Genomic DNA, 25,153 nt, shown 5'->3' on the forward strand with positions numbered 1-25,153 from the left:
TTTAATCATCAGCCAGTTGGTTGTATATATGACTGATTAATCTGCAATCAACTGAGGAGATTGCTGTCAGCAATGAGTAACATCTCATATAATCAGTTGAAGAACTTAAAAGGAATTTCCATCTCCACTTCAGACAGCCAGCATCTCCTGGGGAATTCATTGAGGATCTTCATCTGAGGCCCTGGCTTGCACAAGAATTAGACTCGTGCATCCCTGTGGTCACGTGACTCAATTTTATAAAATATCATACAATTTAGAGATAGCTCCTGTCAGTTCTGTTTCCCAAGAGAACCCTAACTAATACACTTTCTATCTCTGAGAGTTTCAAAATTTACTTATCCCCTCTATGTCTGTTTCTCCATATGTAAAATGGATATCATAGATGTACCTATCTCACAAGGTTGTTGAGGATTAAGTGAGCATCTTTCTTACATCAGTTTGCAATATGCTAGGCATGAAGCTTGGACAAAAAGAAGTACTCAACAAGACCTTAGCTCTTATTTTTAGAATGCATTTAGGTGATGTTATTTGAGTCGAGTGAGAGCTTTCTACATATTTGGCACAGTTTCTTCAGTTCTTGCTTTCGTGCTAGGACTTAGAACTAATGTCAAAAAATGTTACCCTTTTTCTTCTGCTTAAGATCGGACTTATAGCACCATTGTTCTAGATCCATTGTCTCGTCACACTTTCTGAAAAACACAAGATACATGTTCCTTGGTTAATAAGGAGTTTTATATTTGTAATAATACAATTTACAGAGACCCCTACTGGCAAGTCACTTTGGATGGAGCTCTATGGTCAGGTAGAATTTTGTTGTACTGGGTACCTGTTATATGCAATCAATCAGGTTTCTTAGGAGATATTTGAACTGGTGTATGTCAAAACCACTAACAATGTTGTATTAGTTTCCTATTGCTGCTGTAATAAATTACCACAAACATAGTGGTTTAGAGCAGAGCAAATTTATTATCTCACAGTTCTGGAGGTGAGAAGTCTGAAATGGATTTTCACTGGGCTAAAAGCACGGCAATGCTGCACTCCTCCTGGAGGCTCTAGGATGAAAAAACATTTTCTTGTCTCTTCCAGCTTCCAGCTTCTAAAGCAATCACCTGTATTTCTTAACTCATGGCTCCCTTCCCATATTCAAAGCCTGAAACAACACACCTTCCAAAATACCTCTTTCTCTCTCTGTCTTTCTCTCTCTTTCTCTCTCTGTCTCCCCCTCCCTACTTCCCCCCTCCATCATCACATAACCTTCTCTGACTCTGACAATGCTACTTCCTTCTCATAAGGACCCTTGTGATTATATTGGGACCACTTAAATAAGCCATGACAATCTCCCTATCTCAAGATCCTTAATCTTTTACAAAGTTTCTTTTTCTATCTAATGTAACATCTTCACAGGTTCTGGTTGTTATGACATGGACATCTTTGGGGGAAGGATTATTCCACCTACCACAAATAAAGTGATATTTGTTACCTTTGTTCCTTCTCTGTGCCTCAGTTGCCTGATCTGAAAAATGAGGATAAGATATTGTTTACCCCCTGCAAGCTTGGTATAAGGGTTGCATTAGCTAATAGATGTTAAATTTTTATAATTGTATCTAGTTCTTTCCAAGTGCCCTATTAATGTAATATTTGTTACTAGTATTAATAGTATTAGTATCATAATTGTATCTCTTAGTTTAAGAGATATTTATTGAATATCTTCTGCATGCTGTGGCTTCAGGGCTAAAATGAGACAATTACTAATACTTTGGTATCCCTTCAGAGAAATATCTTTTAAATATTTTCTCAGCATAAATGTCTGTGTTGGTGGTTCTTATATTTCTATTGTCCAGAACAGTTGAGCTCTGGCCCTAAATCTGCATGCCTACTTCAAAACTGGGATCCTTGAACTTGACCATTGTAATAAGAATGATGATTCCCCCCAAATATATGCCTATCTTGAACCTCAGAATGTGACCTTTTATGGAATAAGTCTTTGCAGATGTTAGTAAGGTGAGGATCTTGAGCTGGGGAGTAGGCTCTGAAGCCAATAAGCAGTCATCTTATAAAAGACAGAAAAGACAAAGACATGTACAGACATGGAAGAGAGGCACACAGAGGCACAGCAAAAAAGGCCAGGTGAAGATGGAGACAAGAGTTTGGTGTTAATGCTACCACAAACCAAGGAACACCAAGAGTTGCAGGAGCACTAGAAGCTGAAAGATGCAAGAAATGGTTTGACCCCAGGAGCCTCCAGAGTGGGGCCCTGTGACACCTTGATTTCAGACTTTTGACTTTCATTGGCAGAGAATAAATATCTATTGTTTTAAGCTACGCAGCTTGAGGCAATTTGTTATAGCAGTTAATCTAATACAGTAAGAATAGGCCTCTTAGTGGGAGTTTTTACTAGTCCCCAAATAGCATATCACGATATTCTTTCAACCAGATTTAGTCCTGCCCTAAGATAAGGTTTAGTGAATGCACTTTTCCTATCACATTTCCTATCTGAGGATATTTTAGAGGCTTTTAATACTACTGCCCAAGGCAGCTAGCTGCTGGCTTTCTATAGTCAGGCTTTGTTATAGGTACAGATATGAATAAAGAAAAGTCTGTGCCCTCTGCAAACTTGGTAAGAGATGGACCAGATAAACAGATCATTTAAACATATGTGTAAGGGAAGAAGAGGACCAGAGAGGGAGGTGAGTATTGTCACTGAAATAAGGGGAAGGGATGGCATTCCAGACAGGGCTTAGCAGCATTGCCACAGCCTCAAAGCTTTCATAGTGATTGCCATTTTCCAGGAGCCTCAAGCAGGTTAACAATTGTCTTAGTTTGCCAATGTCTTAGACTGCCAATGCAAAATACCAGAAATGAGTTGGCTTTTATAATGGAAATTTATTAGGGTAAAAGCCTACAGTTCTGAGACTATGAAAATGTCCAAATCAAGGCATCATCAGAGATTCTGCCTCACCAAAGTTTGGCTGCTGGTGATCCTGAACTCCTTGCATGTGGAAGGTCAAATGACAGCTGGTCTCTGCCTTTTCCTCCAGGCTCCCTTTTATCACTTAGCTTGTAGGTGATCAGGCATTTGGCTCATCTCTCCCCTCTGGGCTGCTCCACTGATTCCAGCCTCCCTCTCTCTCAGCCTCTTGGGGTTTCTCTGTCTTTCTGCAGCTGCAGGCAATCCTAGAGTCTTCTCTCACATGGGAAAATGGCAGCTCTCTTTCTTTGTGTCTCTGCTTTCAGTCCTCAGTTTATATAAGACTCCTGAAAAAGGATTAGGACCCACCCTGGCTTTTACAATCTAGTCAAAGACCCTTAACCAAAGGGGTTTAATCAAAAGTGATCTTACCAAGAGGCCCCTTAAGTGAATCTAACCAAAGGGTTAGATTCAAGACAATAAGCTTACACACACAGGAATGGGTTAGTGTGAAAACATAATTTTCAAACCAGGACAATAATAAATGCAAAGTGTATGGCTGTGAGATGGGAGATGAGCTGAAGCTGGTGTGCTAGATAGAGACCAAGCCATGCAGGGCCAGCTCAATGTTGGAATGTGGAGCTTCAGGATTGTCCCAAGTCACTGAATGAGATGGAGCTCATTTTAACTTTTAAATCAATATTTTCTTCTCACAGATGTACTATATTTTTATCACAGAAAATGAAGAAAAACACACACACAGAGGAAAATAATAATAATCCTAACCAACAGATACCACAAATAATATCCTGATGAATATCTTTCAGGGTCTTTTTTATACCTTCCATGTCCTCATATGAATTGGATCACAGTATCTGGAAGGAGTTTGATACTCAGGTTTCAGTTAGGACATTAGGGTGGCCCGAGTTGCAGGGTACAAAATTAAGAGAGTGGTGCTAGCTCTGTTTGGAGAAGCAGGTGGGGGCCAGCTTGAGGAGATATCCATTAACTGGGGTGATGGAGTCTGAATTTTATTTTTATTGTAAGGAGAAGCCATTGGGGAGTTTTAAGCAAGAAGTTTCAAAATATGATTCATGCTTCAGAAAAATCAGTTTGTCTATTGTGTGAAGAATGAATGGTCTTAAGGAAGACAAGAGAGTAACTTGTGAGTAGGTTGATCACCAAATATATATTCAGATACTTTCTCTTTTAAATAATAACAGTAGGCTCACAGTAATTTCAAGTGTTTTCTGTGACATACTCATTTGTTCTCACTTCTTAGTTTGATGAAAAAGTCTGTAACAATGTCTACATAATGCCCCCAAATGCTTGAAAAACCAACACATACTTTTATATTCATGAAACCAAACTGTCTTAGCTGATGTATTTATCTTGGGATTGCAGTGAGGGAGACATCCATTTTTCCTTGCAAATTCTTTGTTACTATATGCTAATTTATTTCCTAAATATCCCCAGCCAGTATTTGTCATATTCTATTCCAGTAATTGCAGGCTTTTAGAATCATGGAAATGCAAAGTTGAAAAAGATTTCTACAGCAGTGCATCTCAAACATAGATATGCACAGGAATTACCTGGGGACCTTGTTGAAGGTGCAGATACTAATTCAGTAGGTCTGGGTGGGGTCAGAGATCCTGCCTTTCTAACAAGTTCCAGGTGAGGTCAATGCTACTGGTCCAGGGACTGCACTTTGAGTAAGTAGCATGGAATTAGAGCATTTCTAACAGATGTTGCCACCTTGGGAATGATTCTATTATAGTCTCTTCTTTGTATTTTGGTAACTCCACCTGTCACATATACAAATCAAAACCAAATTAAAAATATATTCAAGCTTGTCTGAATTTTTAAAAAGTATAAACCAAAATGACATTGTATTTCAAAGACTCTGAAGAGCCTTATATTAAATATATGCTCTGTGTGTGTATATATGTGTGTGTGTATTAAATAATGGAACTGCACAAATCTCAAGTTATGCAATATTTTGTGACACTAACTCAACTTTTACATTTTCCTTTACATTACTTTTTTAAGGAAATTAAAAATTAAAAGAAAAAAACTTGGCCTTCCTACAGATGTAGGCATGAGTTCAAATGTAATGTTGCCAGTCCCTTTACATTAAAGTTTCAAGTACTACTGGATGCATTCATTTAGTTGAAGTAGTCTTTGTCACTAGCTGTGCCCTTAAAACTGAATTTACTGATTTTAATATTTAAATTTAGCTACCACACATACTTATCACCTTAATTCTTGTTTAGTATATGAAAGTTATTACTTTAGAGAAAGTCGGCTAAACAATGGTGATTATAGTGTATCAAAATCCATTGTAAGTGATTATTTTAATGACTCTGTACCAACAGGGACATGTAGACATTTAGACAAAAAACAACCTAATTATAATGACAGCACCAAAGTGAAACTGTGACAGTTACAAAACCAATTTAAAAGTTTTTTGACAACCATGGCTAAAAGCTTTGTTTGGACCTTTCAGTAATAACAGTTTACTTAAGACATAAATCCACAGCTAAGGAAAATAGAAAGAGAAATTAAAGTTGTGGCTTTACTGTCATGCAGATAAAATGTAAATCAGTTGAAATGTTTTTTAATAGAATATTATGTTGAAAAGAGTTTAGAAAAGAAATAATAGTTATGGAATTTAACTCTCACAGTGCAAGAAAGACTAACAATAAAAATTTTAATGAGAATAAAAACTTGCCAACTGATTTGCTTATCTATGTTATGAAGGTCAGTAAGTTCCTGCAAAAAATTGATGGGCATTTTAACATGCTGATTGGCAGTTCTGAAATTTGATTTTGTATAACTATAAAATAATGTCAATGGCGAATGGATCTAAGAATGCATCAATAGCCATGGTGACATGAAGCCTTAATAAATATCTGCTTTCCCAATGGCTCTGACTGCAGCCTTATCATGTTTATTTATCTCTCCTCATTCTGGACTCAGTCAGATATGTGACCTAATTAGTTCTTTAACCTTGGGCAATTAACGCCTCATTCCTGAACAGAAAATCGTCTGATTCACAGAACTGCATATATTTTTACTTCAAACCTTTATATGACACTTATCATGTGGCAAGCACTGTTCTATGTGTTTTCAAAATATGGACACATTTAGACCCGATCACAACCCTTTGGAGTAGGTACTATTATGTCCACTTTACTGATGAGAAAACTGAGGCACAGAGATTACATAACTTGCCCAGGGCCACAGAGCTAGTAAGGGGTGGCATAGGGTTTCAACCCAGGCAGTTTGGTCCCAGAGCCCACACTGTTTACCACTGCTGTGCGGTAATGAAGACTGCAGGAAATAACCCGTGTGGGCAAACAGCAGTGCTCTGAGGAGGCAGTCCTTTTTCCTTCTGCTATCCTCATGGCCTGTTTTAATTAGGTACTTTTAGTTATAAAGACTGAAGGATTCTCAAGTCCCATCAAACTATAAGGACACCTACTTCTAGATGCCAAGAGAAGCTGAACTGATGTGGTCTACAACAGAACAAGGAAGCCTCAGGAGGGAATGCCTGGCAGCACTCATTTCCAGGCAGCTGACCTGGAGGAATGGCTCAGGGGTTGGTGTGGTGCCCTCAGCTCCTTTCCATAGGTCAGCTTCTCTCTTCTCCTCCTACTGCCCAGGGCCCTCAGCCTCTACTCTCTGCATTTGTATATTCTCTACCCCGCAGCAGGCAGTGGGTTCCAGAATGGACTTCAAGCAGACTTGAGTATAGAGCCTGCTCTGCCGTGTGCTTGCTGTCTGACCTCAGACCAAGGACTTAATCTGTCTGAACTCACTGTAAAAAGTGAGTAATCTCTCTCTCCTGGAAGGGCTGTAGTGGAATTAAAAGAGAGTCAAATTAATAATATACTTATAATGTGTGATCTGGAACGTAGTAAGCATTTAATGCATGGTATCATTATTATTTTCATTGCTTTTATTTTTAAAATTTATTTATTTATTTATTTCTCTCCCTTTCCCTCCCCAACCCCCTCAGTTGTCTGCTCTCTGTGTCCATTCACTGTGTGTTCTTCTGTGTTCGCTTGTATTCTTGTCAGCAGCACCGGGAATCTGTGTCTCTTTTTGTTGCATCATCTTGCTGCATCAGCTCTCTGCGTGTGCGGCACCACTCCTGGGCAGGTTGTGCTTTATCGCATAGGGCGGCTTCCTTATGGGGTGCACTTCTTGCTCATGGGGCTCCCCTACACGGGGGACACCCCTGCATGGTACGGCACTCCTTGCGTGCATCAGCACTGTGGGCCAGCGCACCACACTTGTCAGGAGGCCCTGAGTTTGAACCTTGGACCTCTTGTGTGGTAGATGGACGCTCTATCTGCTGAGCCAAATCTGCTTCCCTTCATTGCTTTTGAATGACTAATTATGCCCACTTTGTAGGCAGAGGACTTGGATTAGACTGTATCTATATCAATTTGATCCAACTTCCATAATTGTATAATGGTAGGAAAGTTATTTAACTTCTCTGAACCTCAGTCTCTATCTGTAACTTCCTAGGGCTGTAATGGGTAGTAAATGAATTAAATTATGTAAAGCACTTTGAACAGCTTCAAGTACATTTAAGCGCAATAGAAATGTCAGTTATTAGTTAAAACAGCTTTCAATAAATATTTGTGAAAGCAATAAAGTAAAAATAAATAAGTCTTAAATTTCTACCACTTCTCCAGAAGTTTCAAGATCACTTCTAAAAAGTTTTCATCCACTATAGCTTCCTCTCTTAACCCAGAATAAAACTATAATTTATCAGCCTTGTAAAAATCATTTCCCCATGTAATTAGAAAAGATAAAAATTATCTAAACAATGAAAATTACAATGCAAGCTATCTACAAGCTAAATGAAATATATTTTCCCTTTTTAACCAAAAGTCTCTTAAACTATCTTTCCCATCCCTTTTTAGCTGCCTGAAGTAAATATCCATTTACTAGCACTAACCAGCAGTGACATTCATCTAGTTACCGTAGAAGCCCTGTTTTGCACACCAACAAGCCTCAAAAAGGCCTCGTAGAACGGGTTCTAGGCACTTTGGTTCTATTTAATCATAAAGTTTCTCTTTTTTTTTAGGAGTTTATCTGTTCTTTCCTCCTCAGAAAATGATGCGGTCATCAGTTTTCCACATGTTTATCCTCAGCATGGTGACTGTGGACGTGATTGTAGCTGCAAGCAACTATTACAAAGGAGAAAACTTCCGAAGGCAGTATGACGAGTTCTATCTCGCAGAGGTAAGCCATATGCTCAAGTGTAGCACTTCTCAAGGTAAGGGTGGACCGCACACCTTTTGTAAATGTGAACATGGATTTCGATTTGCTAATTATTTGACTTAAACCAAAACTAAAACAATGTCCACTTTAAGTGATGCCTTGGTCACTGTGTGGTCTGACGCATCTCCTGCCACCTGGGTCTGAGTAATCTTCCTCACAGAATGTCATGTTGCCAAGGCAACCCTTCTTCCCAGGTCTTCTGGGGGTGATCTTAGTGTGTTCCTATCCACCGCCTATTTTCTCTCCCTTTCTCACGTTGCCTTAGCCTGTTTCCTACCAAGTGTGAGCAAGCACCTTTCAGAAGATTGTATATAAGCATGTCAGCACATCACCAAGAAAGGGTTGGAGGGGGACTATAAAGAGAGATAATATGATCAATACTACACTAGCCTAAGGTGTTACAACCCGCATGGAAGCGTATAAAGCCAGAAGCAGGTGGGCTTAGTGATTAAATGAGCATCTCTCTAGCACTGTACATATCATACGTTTAGAATAGTACTTCTTACTGATTATCATTGTTAATATTTGATTCTTAAATATTTTTAATACTTTCCAGAGATCATTGGGTTTTTTTCATTGTGAAAAGTTATATCTAAAATATATCTCAGAATTCACTGAGAAAAAATGGTTATATATTTATGGAAAAATTGGCATATAAATCCTTGGAAATCCATTCATCATGAAAGTGAAGTATACATATACAGCCATGCTACACTTCAAGAAATTCAATATATGAAAAAGGAAAACTTAAAAAGTAGAAAAATTGCGATTTAATTATTTTTACTACCAAAGCATTTTTCACATAAAAATTTGATTTTCCGTATAGTTGAGTTCTCTTAGATACCAGAATTCTCCCACTGCATTTAAACATAGATCTGGTTAATTAAAGTTCAGTCTACTTACACACAAACATTTCAGCAAAAAAATGAAATGCATATACCTATCTGGATACCAAGAAACTTTTGTGGAGTCACTTAGTAATTCCAATCTCCATGGAGGGTTGTTTTCTGAAAAAAATATCATTAATACTAAACTTTTATTTGAGTAAAGCCTATGTGGTGTGATACCACCTAATTGCTCCCTGGTATATGGAACTTACACGCTAACCAGAAAGATGGACAGGAAACATTAACAAGTTGTTTGTTTTTTATGCTGTAAAGAACAGATTACATGGCCTTATAAAGAAATTTTAACCAGCCCAACCCTTGAAAATTTGATACAGTTTTGCTGCAATTCCAGTACACAGAGAATGGAAACCTCTGTCATTAAAAGCTGAGGGAGACACAGACTATATTAGTTAGCCAAATACCAGATGCCAAATACCAGAAATCAGCTGGCTTTTATAAAGGGTATTTATTTGGGGTAGAAACTTACAGTTACCAGGCCATAAAGCATGAGTTACTTCCCTCACCAAAGTCTATTGTCATGTGTTGGAGCAAGATGGCTACTGACGTCTGCCAGGGTTCAGGTATTCTGGTTTCCTCTCTTTCCAGGGTTCATTCCCTCTGGGCTCAGCAACTCTGGTTTCTCCATGAGGTCAGCTACACTATGAGGCTCTCTAGGCTTTGCCTCTCTCCACAAGACCAGCTGTAGACTATCAGGCTCTGTTTCTCTCCTTGGGGCTGGATTCTCTCCAGGCTCAGCTGTTCTGCTCCTCTGTGTGCTTACTTCCTGAGCTCCAGCTCAAAACTCCATCTCCCTTCTCTGTGGTGCAGTATGTCCTACTGACATAACCCAATCAAAACCTTAATCATTTTTTAATCAAGTAAAAGTAAAACCTCTGAATCCAATACACTCTAACATGCCCAGAGAAAAAGACCAGTTTACAAACATAGTCCAATATTTCTTTTTGGAATTCATCAATAATATCAAAATGCTACATGGACCAATAGTAATATTTTCAGGTAAATTTCTAAAACAGGGATGGGAAATTGAAGGGATCTCCCTTGCGTAATGTCTGTTTACCCTGGGAAATAGGATGCAATGTCTGCATCCAGCCTGATGATGAGAAAATGAAGCAAGAAGCTGCTGGAGAAAGGGGATAGGAAATGGCTCCTGTGGACATTGCAGAAGTTCATTAAAAGATGCATCAAATGCAATGCTAAAGTTTCATCTGAATTTTGAGAATACAAATGGTATAATGATAACAATTTAGACAGGTTAATGACGTTTTTAGTTCTTGTATCAGGAGGAAGAAAGGCAATATGTAGCTTGATCTAATATTAGGGTTTCATCAGGCAGGTGGTGTTGAGAAGTAGAGGGATAAGGAAACATAGTAACTGGCAGATGAGGTGAAACCATGACCATGTGATCTAGGTTGGATTTGGAAAGTAGGAAAATAAGAGGAAATTGAAAGAGCAGAAGAAGAGGGATCAAGGATATGGTTGAAGTGATGGAATAAGAGAGCTAGAAGGTAAGGCTGTGGTCAAAGGACAGGACCCTGGATTTTACAATCCCAGAGTAATTCTGGATGACAAAATACAAAATCTTGGGTGTCCCGTGGATATGCGTGAAATAAATACCATGGTGGAATAAAGGAGAAAATGGCAAGGAACTGGCAAAAAGGAGAAAATAGCAAGCTAACCTATTGTCTGAATCCTCATGTGGACATTGCAGTCCTTCAGAGGGAGGCCTGTAGTGAGAGTAGCATGCTCAGGGACCGAAGTCAAGGGATGTGAGAGAGTGACTGACAGATGAACAGAGGCAATCACAGGGATGGTGATATAAGAGGATGTTTTTTAACTGATGGAATTCTCAAAGGTGAGCCAAGGCTGAGATGGTACTTTGGCATTTAGGGGTACCATCTTGGAAGTAGAAACAGGGCATCTCACTCCAACCACGCATTAAACTACATTAAGAAATTTTAAATGTGTTGAAGAATACAAATCACATTATCCACATGCACTTTACATTTTACACTTAACTTGCATTGACATTTTTTACTTTGTTTATATACACTAACTGATTTTATTGTCATACTATAAAAAATTCCAACAAATTATTGGACAATTCTGAAAGTTGTTGTAGTCCAATAAAACTTTATTTTAAAAAATGGGCAGTGGGTTGGATCTTGGTTAAGCTATAAAAACAGAAATCATGTTAACGAATGTCCTCATTGTAAAATATATTAACAAGAATAATAGCTACCAGTTTTGGGGAGTCTACTAGGGGCCCAGTGCTTTAATCCTCAAAGCAGTTATCATAACATCAGTTAAAGTTTATGGACTATAGTTAAACAGTAGTTAAGACAATACCATTATGTAATATTTAGAAATTTTTATTTTTAAATAGATCACAAAAGGTCACAACCTTTTAGAGAAGAAATTTCTTGAGTTCCCACAGAACAAATTATTAAATCCAAAATAAACCACTCTATCCATGAAGAGTCAACTTGCAGTCTTAAAAAAACATCCTTTAAGCATAAATTAAGCTGCTTGGCTTCTGTTTTAAAGCTGGGGACTCATTTTGTTACTTTGGATTAATGAACCTAAATTTAGAATTAGTTAAGAAACAGGAAAAAGGCTTGTCTTTATTTTCTAGGCTAAATATAGAACATAAAAAAATAAAGATTGATTTTCTTTTAAGAGTTTTCATTTCTTATTTTGTCCTAAAAGAATATATTATTATTAACATTATATGTAAATCATATTTTATAAAGAACATGATTACATTACAAAATATATTTTATATGGTTAGTAATAAAATAAATATTTTTACTTTATATTGTTTTATAAAATGTAATAATATCCCTATATCCATTAGGCTGTACATTTAAGAAAAATGTATAGTACAGGAAGAATATAAAATGGCACAGCTGCTGTGGAATATAGTTTGGCAGATCCTCAAAAAGTTAAACATAGAATTACCATATGACCCAGCAATTCCACTCCTAGGTGCATACCCAAAAGGACTGAAAACAAAAATTCAAAAGATGCTTGTCCTCCAGTGTTCAGAGCAGCATTTTTAAAAGTGAAAACAATCCTAGTGTTCATTAACACTTATAGTGGAATATATACATAAGAGTGAGTATCATTCATCCATAATAAGGATTGCAGGTCTGATACATGCTATAATATGCATGAACCTTGAAAACAACATGCTAAGTGAAATATGCCAAACGAAAAGGACAAATATTGTATGATTCTATGTATATGAATCTAGAATAGATAAATTCATAGATACCAAAAAGTAGATTAAAGTTACCAGGAGCTGGTTGGCTGGAGGGGGAAATGAAGACATATTGTTTAATGGGTACAGAGTTTCTGATTGGGATGATGAAAAAGTTTTGGAAATAGATATTGGTGATAGTTGAATGACATTGGGAATGCAATTCATGCCACTGAAATGCATATATAAAAATGGGTAAAATGGCAGCGTTCAGCTATATATATATATAGTATCACAATGAATTTTAAAAATATATTCTATTTCATTTCCACAGCCAAATGAAGATAAATGACATTCACCTAAAAAAAAAGAAAAAGAAAAAAGAGATCAGCACAGTGTTAAAAACAGAGGATTAAAGATTTTAACAAAATTCCTCTTATACGAAAAGTCTCAAATTAGAAGAGACATTACTATGTGGGCAGCATTTCTTAACTGTTTTGTAGCCCAAAGTAAGCCCTGCTTGTGCTCAGGGCATTGTCCCCAAGAGCCTCTGGTTTTCTTTGGCCCTACCTGAGTGCAGATTTCAGCCTTGAGTGAGGTTTTAGGTTTTAAGGAGCATTGCCCCCTTTTACTGATGAAGCCAGAGATGTGACAGAAGAGGCAATCTATGTTACATACCCCAAAATAAATCAACTAAAACGCCCCACCAAGAAATGCCTCTTGTCATCATTGTCTTTAGTTCCTTCCCACTCCCACCCTCACTGCAGACACCCTTCCCCAGCAGATAGCACCCAGCCAGGCAGCTCTCTCTGCCTTCCTTGTGCGCACCAATTCTACTCAGCACCCACTTGTTCTCTGCACAGCAAAACAAAAGGCCCTTCTATTAAAAGAGCCTAGACTCTCAGAAAGCAGCTTTGTCATAATCCACTGTTCCTTGATCATTGTCTTAGGGCCTCAGGCCCCAAACTAGGTATTTCTTCCAAATATATAGAGAATCTCCCTGCAAAGATCTCACGTGAATATTAAATTCTTCATCTCATTTCAGTTACAGACAGACAGAGCAGAGTGGATGGAGTACCTACTGCTGTGTGTCAGTTGTGCTTGTGATGGAAAAAATCAGAAGTGAATAAAGTGAAAGAAACATGGCTGGAAATTTGTGGCTGCTTCAGGGGCGTCCCTCTATTTCTATGAGTTGTCTTGAGCTGGAAGAATCTTAAGTGATTATCTGTTATATTCCTGGATGAGGTTTATACCTATAGTTTATAGGAGTTAAAATGATATGTTCAAGAAATTTTAGTGAATTTAGGAGAAAATAGAATGATTCTCAAGCCAGGATTTGTTGCAACACATCATATGTATAGGAACAGTTTTAGTTATCGAATCCATAATACCACTAGATCTTCTAAAAGCATGCTTTATTGCAGTAAAAAACTAAAATATTTTAAGACTGTCTTGTCAGAGGTGATGAGGGTCATAACCTGCCAAAGACATTAATTATTTCAAAGTATCTGTAACTTGAAAATGTTGATGTTGTTTCTAAAAGGGACTGGTCAAGAGAAATGGCTCTGAGAATAAATTAATTGATATATTTTATGTTGTGGGCATGATTGGACTTACTCATGTCAAATACTTAGGAAGTCAGATGCAACCATTAGCCTCATTTTATTACATTAAAGTATATTGCCGGAATCTGTTTTTCTATAATTCTCTTTTTATTCCTTCCTTTCAAAGGGGCTATCCTTGGAAAACTGACTTTTTCAAATTTATTTCTTAGTTCTTAATCATTTCATAAATTCCCAAAAGTAAAGAAAATGATATAACCAATATTTCTGTATCCACCCACAGCTTTATAAAAAATAATAATTTTACTTGCTTATTTCGATTTTAAAAATGTTATGGAGTAGAAGTTCACAGTATACTCTCCTTGATGTCATCCTTCACCCTAATCTACAAAGAACTAAATTCATCCTTCCTATGTATGTTTTATAATAGTATAAAGTATCAATCTGCAACATTTTTTTCTTTCATTCAACATAGTGTTTTAGAAATAGATCATGTTGATATATTTAGCATTTACTTCCTTATTCTGTATATAATGGCAATGGATATTTCAATTGCTTCCAATCTTTTGCTTTTGACACGATGTTTTAGTAAACAATTTTGTCATATTTGAGTAGGTCTTTCTAGGACATACACCTAGACTTGAAATTGCTATATTGTAGGATATGATCACATTCGATTTTATTAAATTGCAACTTCAAAATGTTCATACCAATTTGCATGGCTACCAGGATGTATGAGCAGCGCCATTTCATGCTAAACTTTTCAATTTTCTATCAATCTGCTAGAATTGATCATTATAGTTTTAATATGCATTTTCCTATCATGGAGCTTGACTTATTTTTTTTAATTTATTGAAATATATCACTCATACATAAACATACATAAACAATAAGTGTATAATAATAATTGTGAACTTATAAAACAAACATATATAACATCATATAGAACTCTCATAACTCACCCTACCACTAATAACTTGCATTGTTGTTAAACCTTTTTTATTAATGATTAAAGAGCATTGTCAAGATAGTACTACTCACCAAAATACTTTCCCAACCAATCCTATTATTATTATATTTATATCATTTTTATATGAACATACGTAAACAATTAAGTGTATAGTAAAAGTAAAAAGTGAAAGTGAAAAACTTACAAAGCAAACATGCATAACATCATACAGGGGTCCCATACATCAATCCTCCACCAACACCTTGAATTGTCATGAGACATTTGTTACAAATTATGAAAGAAATTGTCAAAATCTTACTATTAATCATAGTCCTTATCTTATATTGGTGTGTTTTTCACCCAACCCACCCTATTATTATTTTTTAAATATATTTTTTTATGACAGAAGTTGTCTGATTGTTACCATGCCCATAGTGTACATTTGGCTCACATTTTCCATGCTGCCTCATTATCAACACAGTACATCTTTTACATAGATGCAAGATTATTATTACTATTAACCACAGTCCATAGGTCACTCCAGTTGTATTTTTCCCATGCTTCTCCACATTTCAACACCCTGCAGTAGGGATATACATTTGCTCTAGCTAACAAAGGACACTCTTGACTCTGTACCAACAACCACAATTCTCATCCACCTCTTGGTTTACTGTGCAATCCAGTTCCTAGATTATTCTCTAGCATTCTGTCAATTGGCATTTACATACCTAGACTACCATTTTCAGTCACATCCCCATTAATAAACTAGCTGTTACTCACTGTGTGTTACCATCCACTCTATACATTTCCACACTCTTACAGTAAAACTAATTAAAACTTCTACATAAATTAAATATCAGTAGTCCACTCAGTTTTCCTCTTATGTCCTTTAAGAATCCACCACCTATCACCAGGGCTTGAAGATATTTTCCAATAATTTCTTCTAGAAGTTTTATGGTTCTGGCTTTTATTTTTAGTTTTTTAATCCATTTTGAGTTAATTTTAGGATAAGGTGTGAGATAGGGCTCCTCTTTCCTTCTTTCAGCTATGGATATCCAATTCTTTCAGCACCGTTTGTTGAATGGATTGTTCTTCCTGTGCTGTGTGAGTTTGGCAAGCTAGTCAAAAATCACTTAACCATACCTGTGAGGGTCTGTTTCTGAACCATAAATTTGGTTCCATTGGTCTATTGTGTCTGTCTTTAGGCCAGTACCATGCCGTTTTTACCACTATAGGTAGGTATTATGATTTAAAGTCTGGAGATGAGGGTTCACTTTTCCTTTTTATGATGTTTCTGGCTATTCAGGACTCCTTATCCTTCCAAGTAAATTTAATGATCATATTTTCAATTTTTTCTTTAATGCTGGTGTTATTCCTATTTAAGTTTTATCTGTCATATTTTATTTTCACCACTCTTTTGATACTTTTAGTTACTTTTATTGACATAATCTTTTTTCTAGACTCTCTTCCAGGCCCCTCTTTCCTGTCTTTTCTTTTCAGGCTCTAGCACACCCTTTAGTATTTCCTGAAAATCTGGTCTCCTGCTTAGAAAGATTCTGTTTATCTGTGAATTTTTAAATTTTGCCCTCATTTTTGAAAGACAGTCTTGCTGGATATAAGATTCTGGGCTGGAAGTTCTTCTCTTGTAGTATCTTAAATGTATCAGACCACTCTTTTCTTGCCTCCATGGTTTCTGGTGAGAAATCAGCACTTAATCTTATTGCATATCCCTTATATGTTATGCATTCCTTTTCTCTTGCAGCTTTCAGAATTCTCTCTTTGTCTTTGGCATTTGACAATCTGATGAGTATGTATCTTGGAGTTGGTCTATTTGGATTTTTTCGGATGGGAGTACGTTGTGCTTCTTAAACAGGGATTTCTGTGTCCTACAATAGGATTGGGAAATTTTCTACTATTATTTCCTCAAATATTTCTTCTGCTCTTTTCCCTTCTCTTCTTCTGGGACACCCTTGACACATATGTTTGTATGCCTTTTGCTGTCATTTAGTTCCCTGAGGCCTTGTTCAATTTTTTCCATTCTTTTCTTCATCTGCTCTTTTGTATGTTCGCTTTCAGAGGCCATTTCTTCAAGCTCACCAATCCTTTCTTCTGCCTCCTCAAATCTGCTATTTTATGATTCCAATGTTTTTAATTTCATTTCTTGCACCTTTCATTCCCATAAGATCTGCTATTTTTCTATGTATGCTTTCAAATTCTTCTTTGTGCTCATCCAATGCCTTCTTTATATCCTTAATCTCTTTAGCCATCTCATTGAATTTATTAAGGAGATTTGTTTGAACATCTGTGATTAGTTGTCTCAACTCCTTTATATCATCTGGAGGCTTATCTTGTTCCTTTAACTGGGCCATAGCTTTCTGTTTCTTGGTGTGGATTGTAATTTTTTGTTGGTGTCTTAACATCTGGCTTACTAGAGTATTTTTTCTGGGTGCAGTTTTTCTTTAGTTTAGGGCTTTCTATCCTTTCTCCCTTGCTGGTTGCACAGTAGGAGCAAGCATGTAGTTGGTGCTGTAAGCCATGCAGGCTCAAACTGCCTTTATTGCACCATGGACCAATGAAGCTTCTTCCAACTTTCTCCTTTGCCAGGGGTAGGGACAGAGTCACAGCTGTGTGGAATAATCCAAGTGCAGGCTTAGACTGTAGTTGCCCAGAGAAACTGATGAAGCTTCACATCTCTTTCTCCCCTGCCTGGGGCGGGGATGGAGCTGCAGGTATGGGCAGCCATGTATGCAGTGCAGGTCCAAGATGACCACAGTTGCCCTGGTAGACTTCTGATTTTCAGTCTATGCCAGCCAAAGTTACCTGCATTAACTTGCATAGGTTGGTACAGGGCTCCTCAGCCTCCTCCCTGCCAGAGGCGGGGCTGAAGCCTAGGAAGGCTGCAGGTTGATCTGCATGAAAGAAACTGTCAGCCCGGCTTCCCCTCAGGCTGGGGCGGAGTCAGAATGGCGGCTACTGGCCTCTTTCTGATGGGCTGGTTCACACCCCATCTATTCCCAGGTTATATCTAAGCAAGCCAAGTCTACCAATCAGTAGCTGAAATCGGCAGCCAACCGTCTCCTCCTCCCCTGTTTCTGGGAAATGGAACTTCCAATTCCAGCCACAGTATATAGCTCCTGGGGCAGCTCATGCCACTAGAGTAGGATAATCACCGGCTTCCGCAGCTTGGTCGGTAATTTCCCTGAGAGGCAGGTGCAGGTCCGCAGCTTCCTCCCTGCTGGAGGTGGCACTGGGACCTTGGCTAGAGCTGCAATGTGATCTGGATGGAAAGAAGCCAGTCCCCACCAGTGCTGTGATTTTCAGTCCATCCCGCTTCCCCTTGTGCCAGGCGCAGTGTTAAGATGGCAGCTCCCGGCCTCTTTCTGACTTGGACAGGCTCAAACTTTAGCTGTTTTCAGGATTATACTTTAGCCCGCTGAATTTACTCATCAGTAGCTGAAATTGGTGCCCAACTGTCTCTTCCTCCCCCTTTTTGGGGAAGTGGAGCTTTCGATTCCAGCCAGGGTACAACCTCCAAGGCAGCTTGCGCCTCTACTTACAAGTCTTCTCTGCAGATGAGCAGTCTCCTCCTACCTCTTCAAGGATTTTGCAGGATGCTCTTCTGGCCTCCTGGAGCCCCCAAACAGGTGTTTCAGCTAGCTCCTGAGAGCTCTGGGTGTTTGCTAACTGCCCTGTAGCAGGAGCTGACTCTGCTATCATCTTGCTGGTTCTTGGAGATTGGCTTTTGTTTCATATTCTCCTGGTCCTGGTTTCCTCTCCTGTGAATTTACCTGTCAGTTCTGGACACTTACTGTCTTTCAGTTATATGGATTGCAGAAGTCTTCTCCCAGTCTGCAACTTGTCTTTCAACTTTTATTTGATGTCTCAATAGAAGTTATTAATTTAATGTTGTAAGATTTAACAGTCTTTCATTATTGGGCTCGTTCTTTTGTGTCTTGTCTACTTCAGGGTTACTAATGGTATTCTATATAATCATGTAAGAGTACAAAAGTTGTGCTTCTCACATTTCAGTCTCCAGTGCATTTGAAATGAAATGGGGAGTCAAATATCTTTTTTCTTTCCCTACGTATAACCAATTTTCCTCTGTCATTCATTGAAAAGTCTCTTTCCTCACAGTTTATAGTGGATTAGAAGGAAAAGGGAGACTTTGATTAATGGTTTGATTCCTTTATAATTTATACCCTGTCATATACCAGGTTTACACCTGTTTCTGGACACCTGGACTGTACACCTATGTGTCTAACCTTTATCTGAGAAGATACTGTCTTAAGTACTACTCTTTTTAATAAACCCTGATACCTGTTAGGTATCAGCAAGTGTGCTGATGTTGGAATTGTTTTTTTTAGATTTGTTTTATCTGTTCTTGACCTTGCTAATCTTGCTCTACGTTATGAAAATTTAACTTGTTTTACTAATGAGATTTAATTGATATTTGGACATGTATATTCAGTTTTTTGTATCTTCTTTAATGTTTTTAAATAATTCTTTGTCATTTTCTCTATAGCTCTTGTTCATGTTTTGTTAAATTCATTCCTGTATGTCCTACAGTTTCTTTTATGAGGGAACATTACCCCCATTTTAATTCATTATTAATGAGGTAGGAATGCTATTGATTTTTGCATGTTAATCTTATAGCCAGCAACTTTACTGCAATTTCTTATTTGTTATAATGTGTCTATGGACACCCTTGATATTTCTATGTAAACAATCATATCATCTGCATATGAGGAGATTTTCTCTCTCCTTTTCCAATTCTTGTACCATTGTATTTCTCTTCTTGTTTTATTGCCCTGGCTTAAGTAAAATGTTGCCCTGGTCTCCATAAAATGTTGAATAGAAGCAGTGATCTTATTCCTATCTTTTTAAATGTGAGTGCCTATCATTTCATCATTAATAATGTTTGCCCTTTATCATGTTAATGAAGTTCACTTATATCCCAAGATTGCTAAGAGCTTTTCTCATGATGAGTTCCTTTCATCCAAAGTACATTCTACATCTCTTGAGCTCTGTAGATTTTCTTCTTTAATTTCTTATGGCAGCAGAGTACAACAATATATTTTCTGATGCTGAGCTATTTTAAATTCCTGGGATACTTGATTTTGAAGCATTATTTTTATTTTCCAAATCCAACTCACTACCGTTATATTTAGGATTTTTGAATCTCTGATCACAAGAGTGGTTCTATGATTTTCTTTTCTTTTATTTCCAAGTCTGGTTTTGTTAGGAAAGTCATACTTCCTTCCTTAAATGAAATAGGTATGTTTTTCTCTTTTTCTCTTCTGTGAGTCTAAATAAATAAAGATCCCCTGTGACATCTCTGGGCCTGGTGTTTGCACAGAGTACTAAGGTAGAATAGATGGAAAAGAAACTTTGATTAATAGTTTGATTTCTTTATGATTTATTGCTTGTTCTTTATAGAGTTATTAATTTTAACTATTTCATATTTACATATTGTGCTCTTATGGTTTTTACAATTTCTGCTGAATCTGAAAGTATCATTATTTTTGTTCCCAATATTATTTACAACTTCTCTTTTTATAGATGAAATTTGTTTTTTGTATGTTTTTTTTTTTTCCACAAGGAATCAGCTTTTAGTTTGGTTGATAGTAATCTCTACTCTATCTGAAATGGTCATGTTTGTTTTTTCCTAATATTTTATATTGTTGACTCCCTCTATTTCTTAAGATATTTTATCTTTCTTGTTTTCTTCTTATTAATTCCATTTTTCTCTTTTGAATATTTGGAAATGTCTTATCATTAGATTCCTTCATACCTTTTAGAATTTCAGCTTGCAGGCCCATTTTTGGTGGGAGATTTTGTTTCTTCTCCCTCATCCTCTGTGATCACCCCTACTTTCTTATTAACATGTACTCGCTTCTACACAAGTCCTGGGTCCCCATCCAGAACCAAGTTTTAATGTCATTTGGAGGCTGCTGGCCACCTGTGATTGGAGATATCACATCTCTTGTGACTAACTGGAGGGAAGCAGAATCTGATCTTTCTTATGAGCTGATTATTTATCCTCCTACCTGTCTATGCCTGCAGCTTCTATAGAACCATAGCTCCAGCAGTGGTTTTCAAATTCCTCTCCCTTCCAAGGGAAATCTGTTCCAGTCCCTGTCTTCAAGCTGTTAAAGTTCTCATCTTCACCTCACCTGGGACACTTTCATCCCTTTGTTTCATAGAAAACACCATCTGGTCCAACATTGCCAGCATCTGTGTTGCAATTCTGGTCAAAAGAGGGGTTTATCTTGTTTACAACAGAAGAAGTCCTTTCATTTACTGTTTTGTATTTGATTGCTATATATTTAGAATAGAGGGGCTTTCATAAATGATGAGCTTACTGTGCCATCTCGACAGGAAGTTTTCTTATCTAGACAAGTAATCTCTGTGTTCCTCTGAAGCTTTGGTGATATTTATTAAAAGGAAACTAAGTAGAAGAGTCATTTATTTTAGTTCCAACAAAATCTGACACCCATATTTGAGTTCATTAATCACAAGGGATGACCAAATTAAGAAAGTAACCCATCTTGCCACAGCAGCAGTCTTTGACATTGAGTTTAATTTCATTTTTTGAGGAAACCTTAAATAGGGTTCTTCTGACAATTACATACTTTTTGAGTTTCTAAAGGATTTGGGCAGTATCTTGTTAGGTAAAAAATAATAGAATGTTGACATTTTAGACTATTCAACCATCCTTCTCAAATGTCTGCTCTTTAACCATATAGAATACTGGTAATATACTTTAAAGTAAGGTATGTGATTTACAGATGCCTCTAGCATGATGGAGATAACCATTTATTTTGGAATTATTGGATCAGATTTTCATTTGGGGGCCTAGGTTTATCTGAACTGAGTTTCTTATGAGTTTTGTCCTGTAACTTTTCTTTGTGATAAATATGCATTCATTTCCTCAGGAACATCATTATGTTTTTTGAAAATTATGAAACAGTGTCTGCAGTAAAAATCTTGGATAATGTATTACAAATATTTTTCTACGTGTGAACAGTACCTCTACCATTTTATCTTCATAGACCCACATGATTTGTCACCTATAAATGTTCCTACATTATACATGAATTAAAAGCATGGAGGAATTTTCATTGTGCCACTTATATTAAACATGCTATTTTCCATTTGGTTACTTTTCTCCTTAAGTTCAGAACTTTGACATTTGTCTTATTTTTACCTAGTAACCTCGCAAATCCAATTACAAGTTCTGTAAGAAAATAAGCATGTGGAAATTAATTCCTCAGACTTTTCACTCAAAAAAAATTTTTTTTTCTCACACAAGCTGTGCTATCCTGAGAAAAAATATAAAAGTACTTTCTTAGAATGAAAACTCCTTTAGTTTTTCAATCTGCCTTCCATTATTGATTGTTTTCTTGAATACATGAAGGTCTGTAATAGTATGCAATAAATGGCATATGCATTAGTATAAAATGAAAATTCTGTAAAATACTAAAATGTAGTGTTTAAAGAACTCATAGAACCTTCATTCCTGATAAATTTAGTTAAACTATGCTGTGGTGATATCAAACCCAGAATATCAGTGGAGCATGTATTCTCAATGGGCAAGGAAAACGCCTCTAATAGATTAAAACTGGTTCTTGGGAACAGTATAAAAAATCTTACTCATTTTATGTATAAGACCGAGATAGGCAGAATACATAAAACAGATATATAATATATCTGTTATACTAAAATTCCATGTGGGGTGGTGACTAGGAGGAAAAATCTGAAGAGGCTTTTTAGGGGAGTGATAATGAAATGGGGGAACACTACTTCTGGGAAATCATAAGAGAGAAACATTTACTGTTTTGAATTATTGTTTCCAACTTATTTTCCAAGTAAGAAGACAAAAATATTTATGGAAATTCATTATACTCTTACAAGTCTTTCTTCAACTCTGAGTACATATATAACTTTCAATTCATGAGGACTAATAAATGGCATAATGTACTGCAAGGATACAAAACAGAGGAAGGGTCCTGGTGAGGCCCCCACTGGTATGGGGGCTGCAGGTTGAGGGGACAGGCAATGGAGCCCCCCCAGGCTGGGAGTGAGAACTGGAAGACCCCTCCCACAGGCTGCACTGCTAACAGCTGGGATTTGCAGAAAAATCCAAGACCTGATATATGCTTAGGTGTTTTCCAGGTAATTAAGTTTTGCAGACAGCAGTAGCCTTCTCACTTTTACATGGCAAACAGCTGAGCCTGGCAAGTTCCTTGCAGTTCAGGTACTGTAAAGGTTGAATTCACTGAAACAGGCTGGAGCTGCCCATGGAGAAGGAGTTAAAAGTTTGCTGCCGCACTGTCTCTGCTCTACTTCTTCTGAACTGTTGTATTCCTCTGAATTTAAATCCTGTGCTAAACCTCACAATCTGTACTAAAATAACTGGCAATCACTTCAGCTAATTTAATTTTCCTAAACCCTTCATTTAATTCCTGTCATACTTGTCCCTTCTGCCAGAAGAATCCATAATTTGAAGTAAGTTAAACATAATTCATGTGTACTATTTTCCTTAGAATTTTATCACATTGGAGCTAAAAATAATCTTAGAGAACTAGAGTACTAGTGTATAAAAATTAACAAATTATGTCAAAAGTGAGGTATTTGATCATAGAAGTATCTGGAATTAGGAATTCTAGAAAGAAAATCAGTGGGAATATAGGTATTTAAATGTAATCACAGTGTATTTTGCCAAATGTTTTGTGTGTATATGCGTTGAAAAACTTGTCGTTTCCCCACAGAGCAAATAAAAATGCAAATGGCTCCAGCTGCATATTTACTATGACTTAGGAAGGTTTCAACAGATCATCCCATCTCACCTTTTTGTTTCCATGTGAACATAAAGTTAGTGAAGTGATTAATTATACTTATATAAGATTAAATAGACAATAACCTATTTGGATATATTTCAAGTATTTATTAGTATTTTTCTACATAAAAAAAGGCCAACTTAAAATGGATTACCACCCCTTCCAATGCAAGTGGAAGGAGAGCAGTGGCGGGGACTCCCGTGCCTGATCCCTCTGGTAATGCACCCTAAGTCAGGCATATAGGTGGCAGGCATCTTCAGGGGGCAAAGGAGTTTCAGTTTCTCCCAACATTGCCCAAGATCTCTAGGGGAGAGAAGAGGTACTGGGCTTCCCTGGATTTATTGCAAGGCCTAGAGAAGCCACTGCTAGAGAGGAGTTGCCTCTTGTTAGGACTTGCAGGGAAGAATTCAGTCCTCTCCTTCCCTGAAGCCGCTACTCAGGGGGAGAAATCTTTTTATCCCACTTACAAAAGCATTACACTTGCCAGCCTACTGATTGTGGCCCAGGGGGACCCTACAGGGTTTTGCTGATCTGGATGACCCAGGAAGTGAACCTCAGTGATGGGTGAATTACTTCCAGGCAGGGCTTGGGAAAGAACTCCCTAGTCTCTAAGGGATCCTGAGCCAGAACTACACTGCCTCCTGGCCATCACTGACGCTCAGCAGGAACAGCCACCATGCCTTCTACTATTAGTACTACTACTCATTTGCCACTTCTCAAGAGACCATGAAAGACTAGCCGTGAACAGGCAAAGAAAATTTATTTTTACACAAAGGGACTCAGAAACTGAGGAGGGGACTCTAAATTGAATTTCTAGTAGGGTTTCCTAATCAAGAAGAAGTGATGGAGATGGTAGGGTTTTGTATTTTAGTTGTTGGTGCTATTTGTTTATTGTTTTTCAAGAAAAGGTAATTAACGCACAAAACAAATTCCTGAAACTTTAACTACAATTTTCAAAGTTTGAACTGTAAAGTAGTCTGATCATTGTCAAGAAGCTAATTATTATTATTATAGGAGATGAAGGGGAAAAGTAACTCAAAGAAATAGTTAAAATCATAGGGGAAATATAAAAGAGGCTGGCCAGCCATGGGTGAATAAATGAGTCCCTAAAGGAAAAAGGGAGCAGATAGAAGGAAAGTAATAAGTAAGAGAAGAAAATTTCCCTGAACTGAAAAAAAGCTTAAACTTCTAGATTGGAAGGATTTACTAGTCTCAGAGAGATTAAATGAAAAAAAGATATATTCCTGGCATTTTCTAGTGAAATTCCTGTTGCAAGCATGAAGGGAAAACCCTTTTAACCCAACAACGAAAGTCCACACTAACAAAAAAAAAAAAAAGAAATAGGAGTTGAACAGATAATTTTCCAAAAAAGAAATACAAATGGTCAACAGGCACATGAAAAAAATGTTCACCATTCTTAGTCATTAGGGAAATGCAAAACAAACTCATAGTGAGGTACCACCTCAGATCATCTAGTAGGATGGCTGCA

At 37.2% G+C, this 25,153-nt stretch overlaps 1 protein-coding gene across 9 annotated transcripts in view; it reads left to right on the forward strand.

Moving 5' to 3' along the window:
- The window catches only part of NALCN (sodium leak channel, non-selective), a 359,283-nt gene that overhangs the window by 146,909 nt on the left and 187,221 nt on the right, over nucleotides 1-25,153 (forward strand). For all 9 annotated transcript variants that reach the window (XM_004458403.4, XM_071208219.1, XM_071208218.1 and 6 more), the window contains one exon: nucleotides 8,036-8,167. In XM_004458403.4, coding sequence (XP_004458460.1) covers nucleotides 8,036-8,167 — 132 coding nt within the window. The remainder of the gene's footprint in view (nucleotides 1-8,035; nucleotides 8,168-25,153) is intronic.

This window comes from Dasypus novemcinctus, chromosome 15 (assembly GCF_030445035.2).
Source record: "Dasypus novemcinctus isolate mDasNov1 chromosome 15, mDasNov1.1.hap2, whole genome shotgun sequence".
Taxonomy (NCBI): Eukaryota; Metazoa; Chordata; class Mammalia; order Cingulata; family Dasypodidae; genus Dasypus; species Dasypus novemcinctus.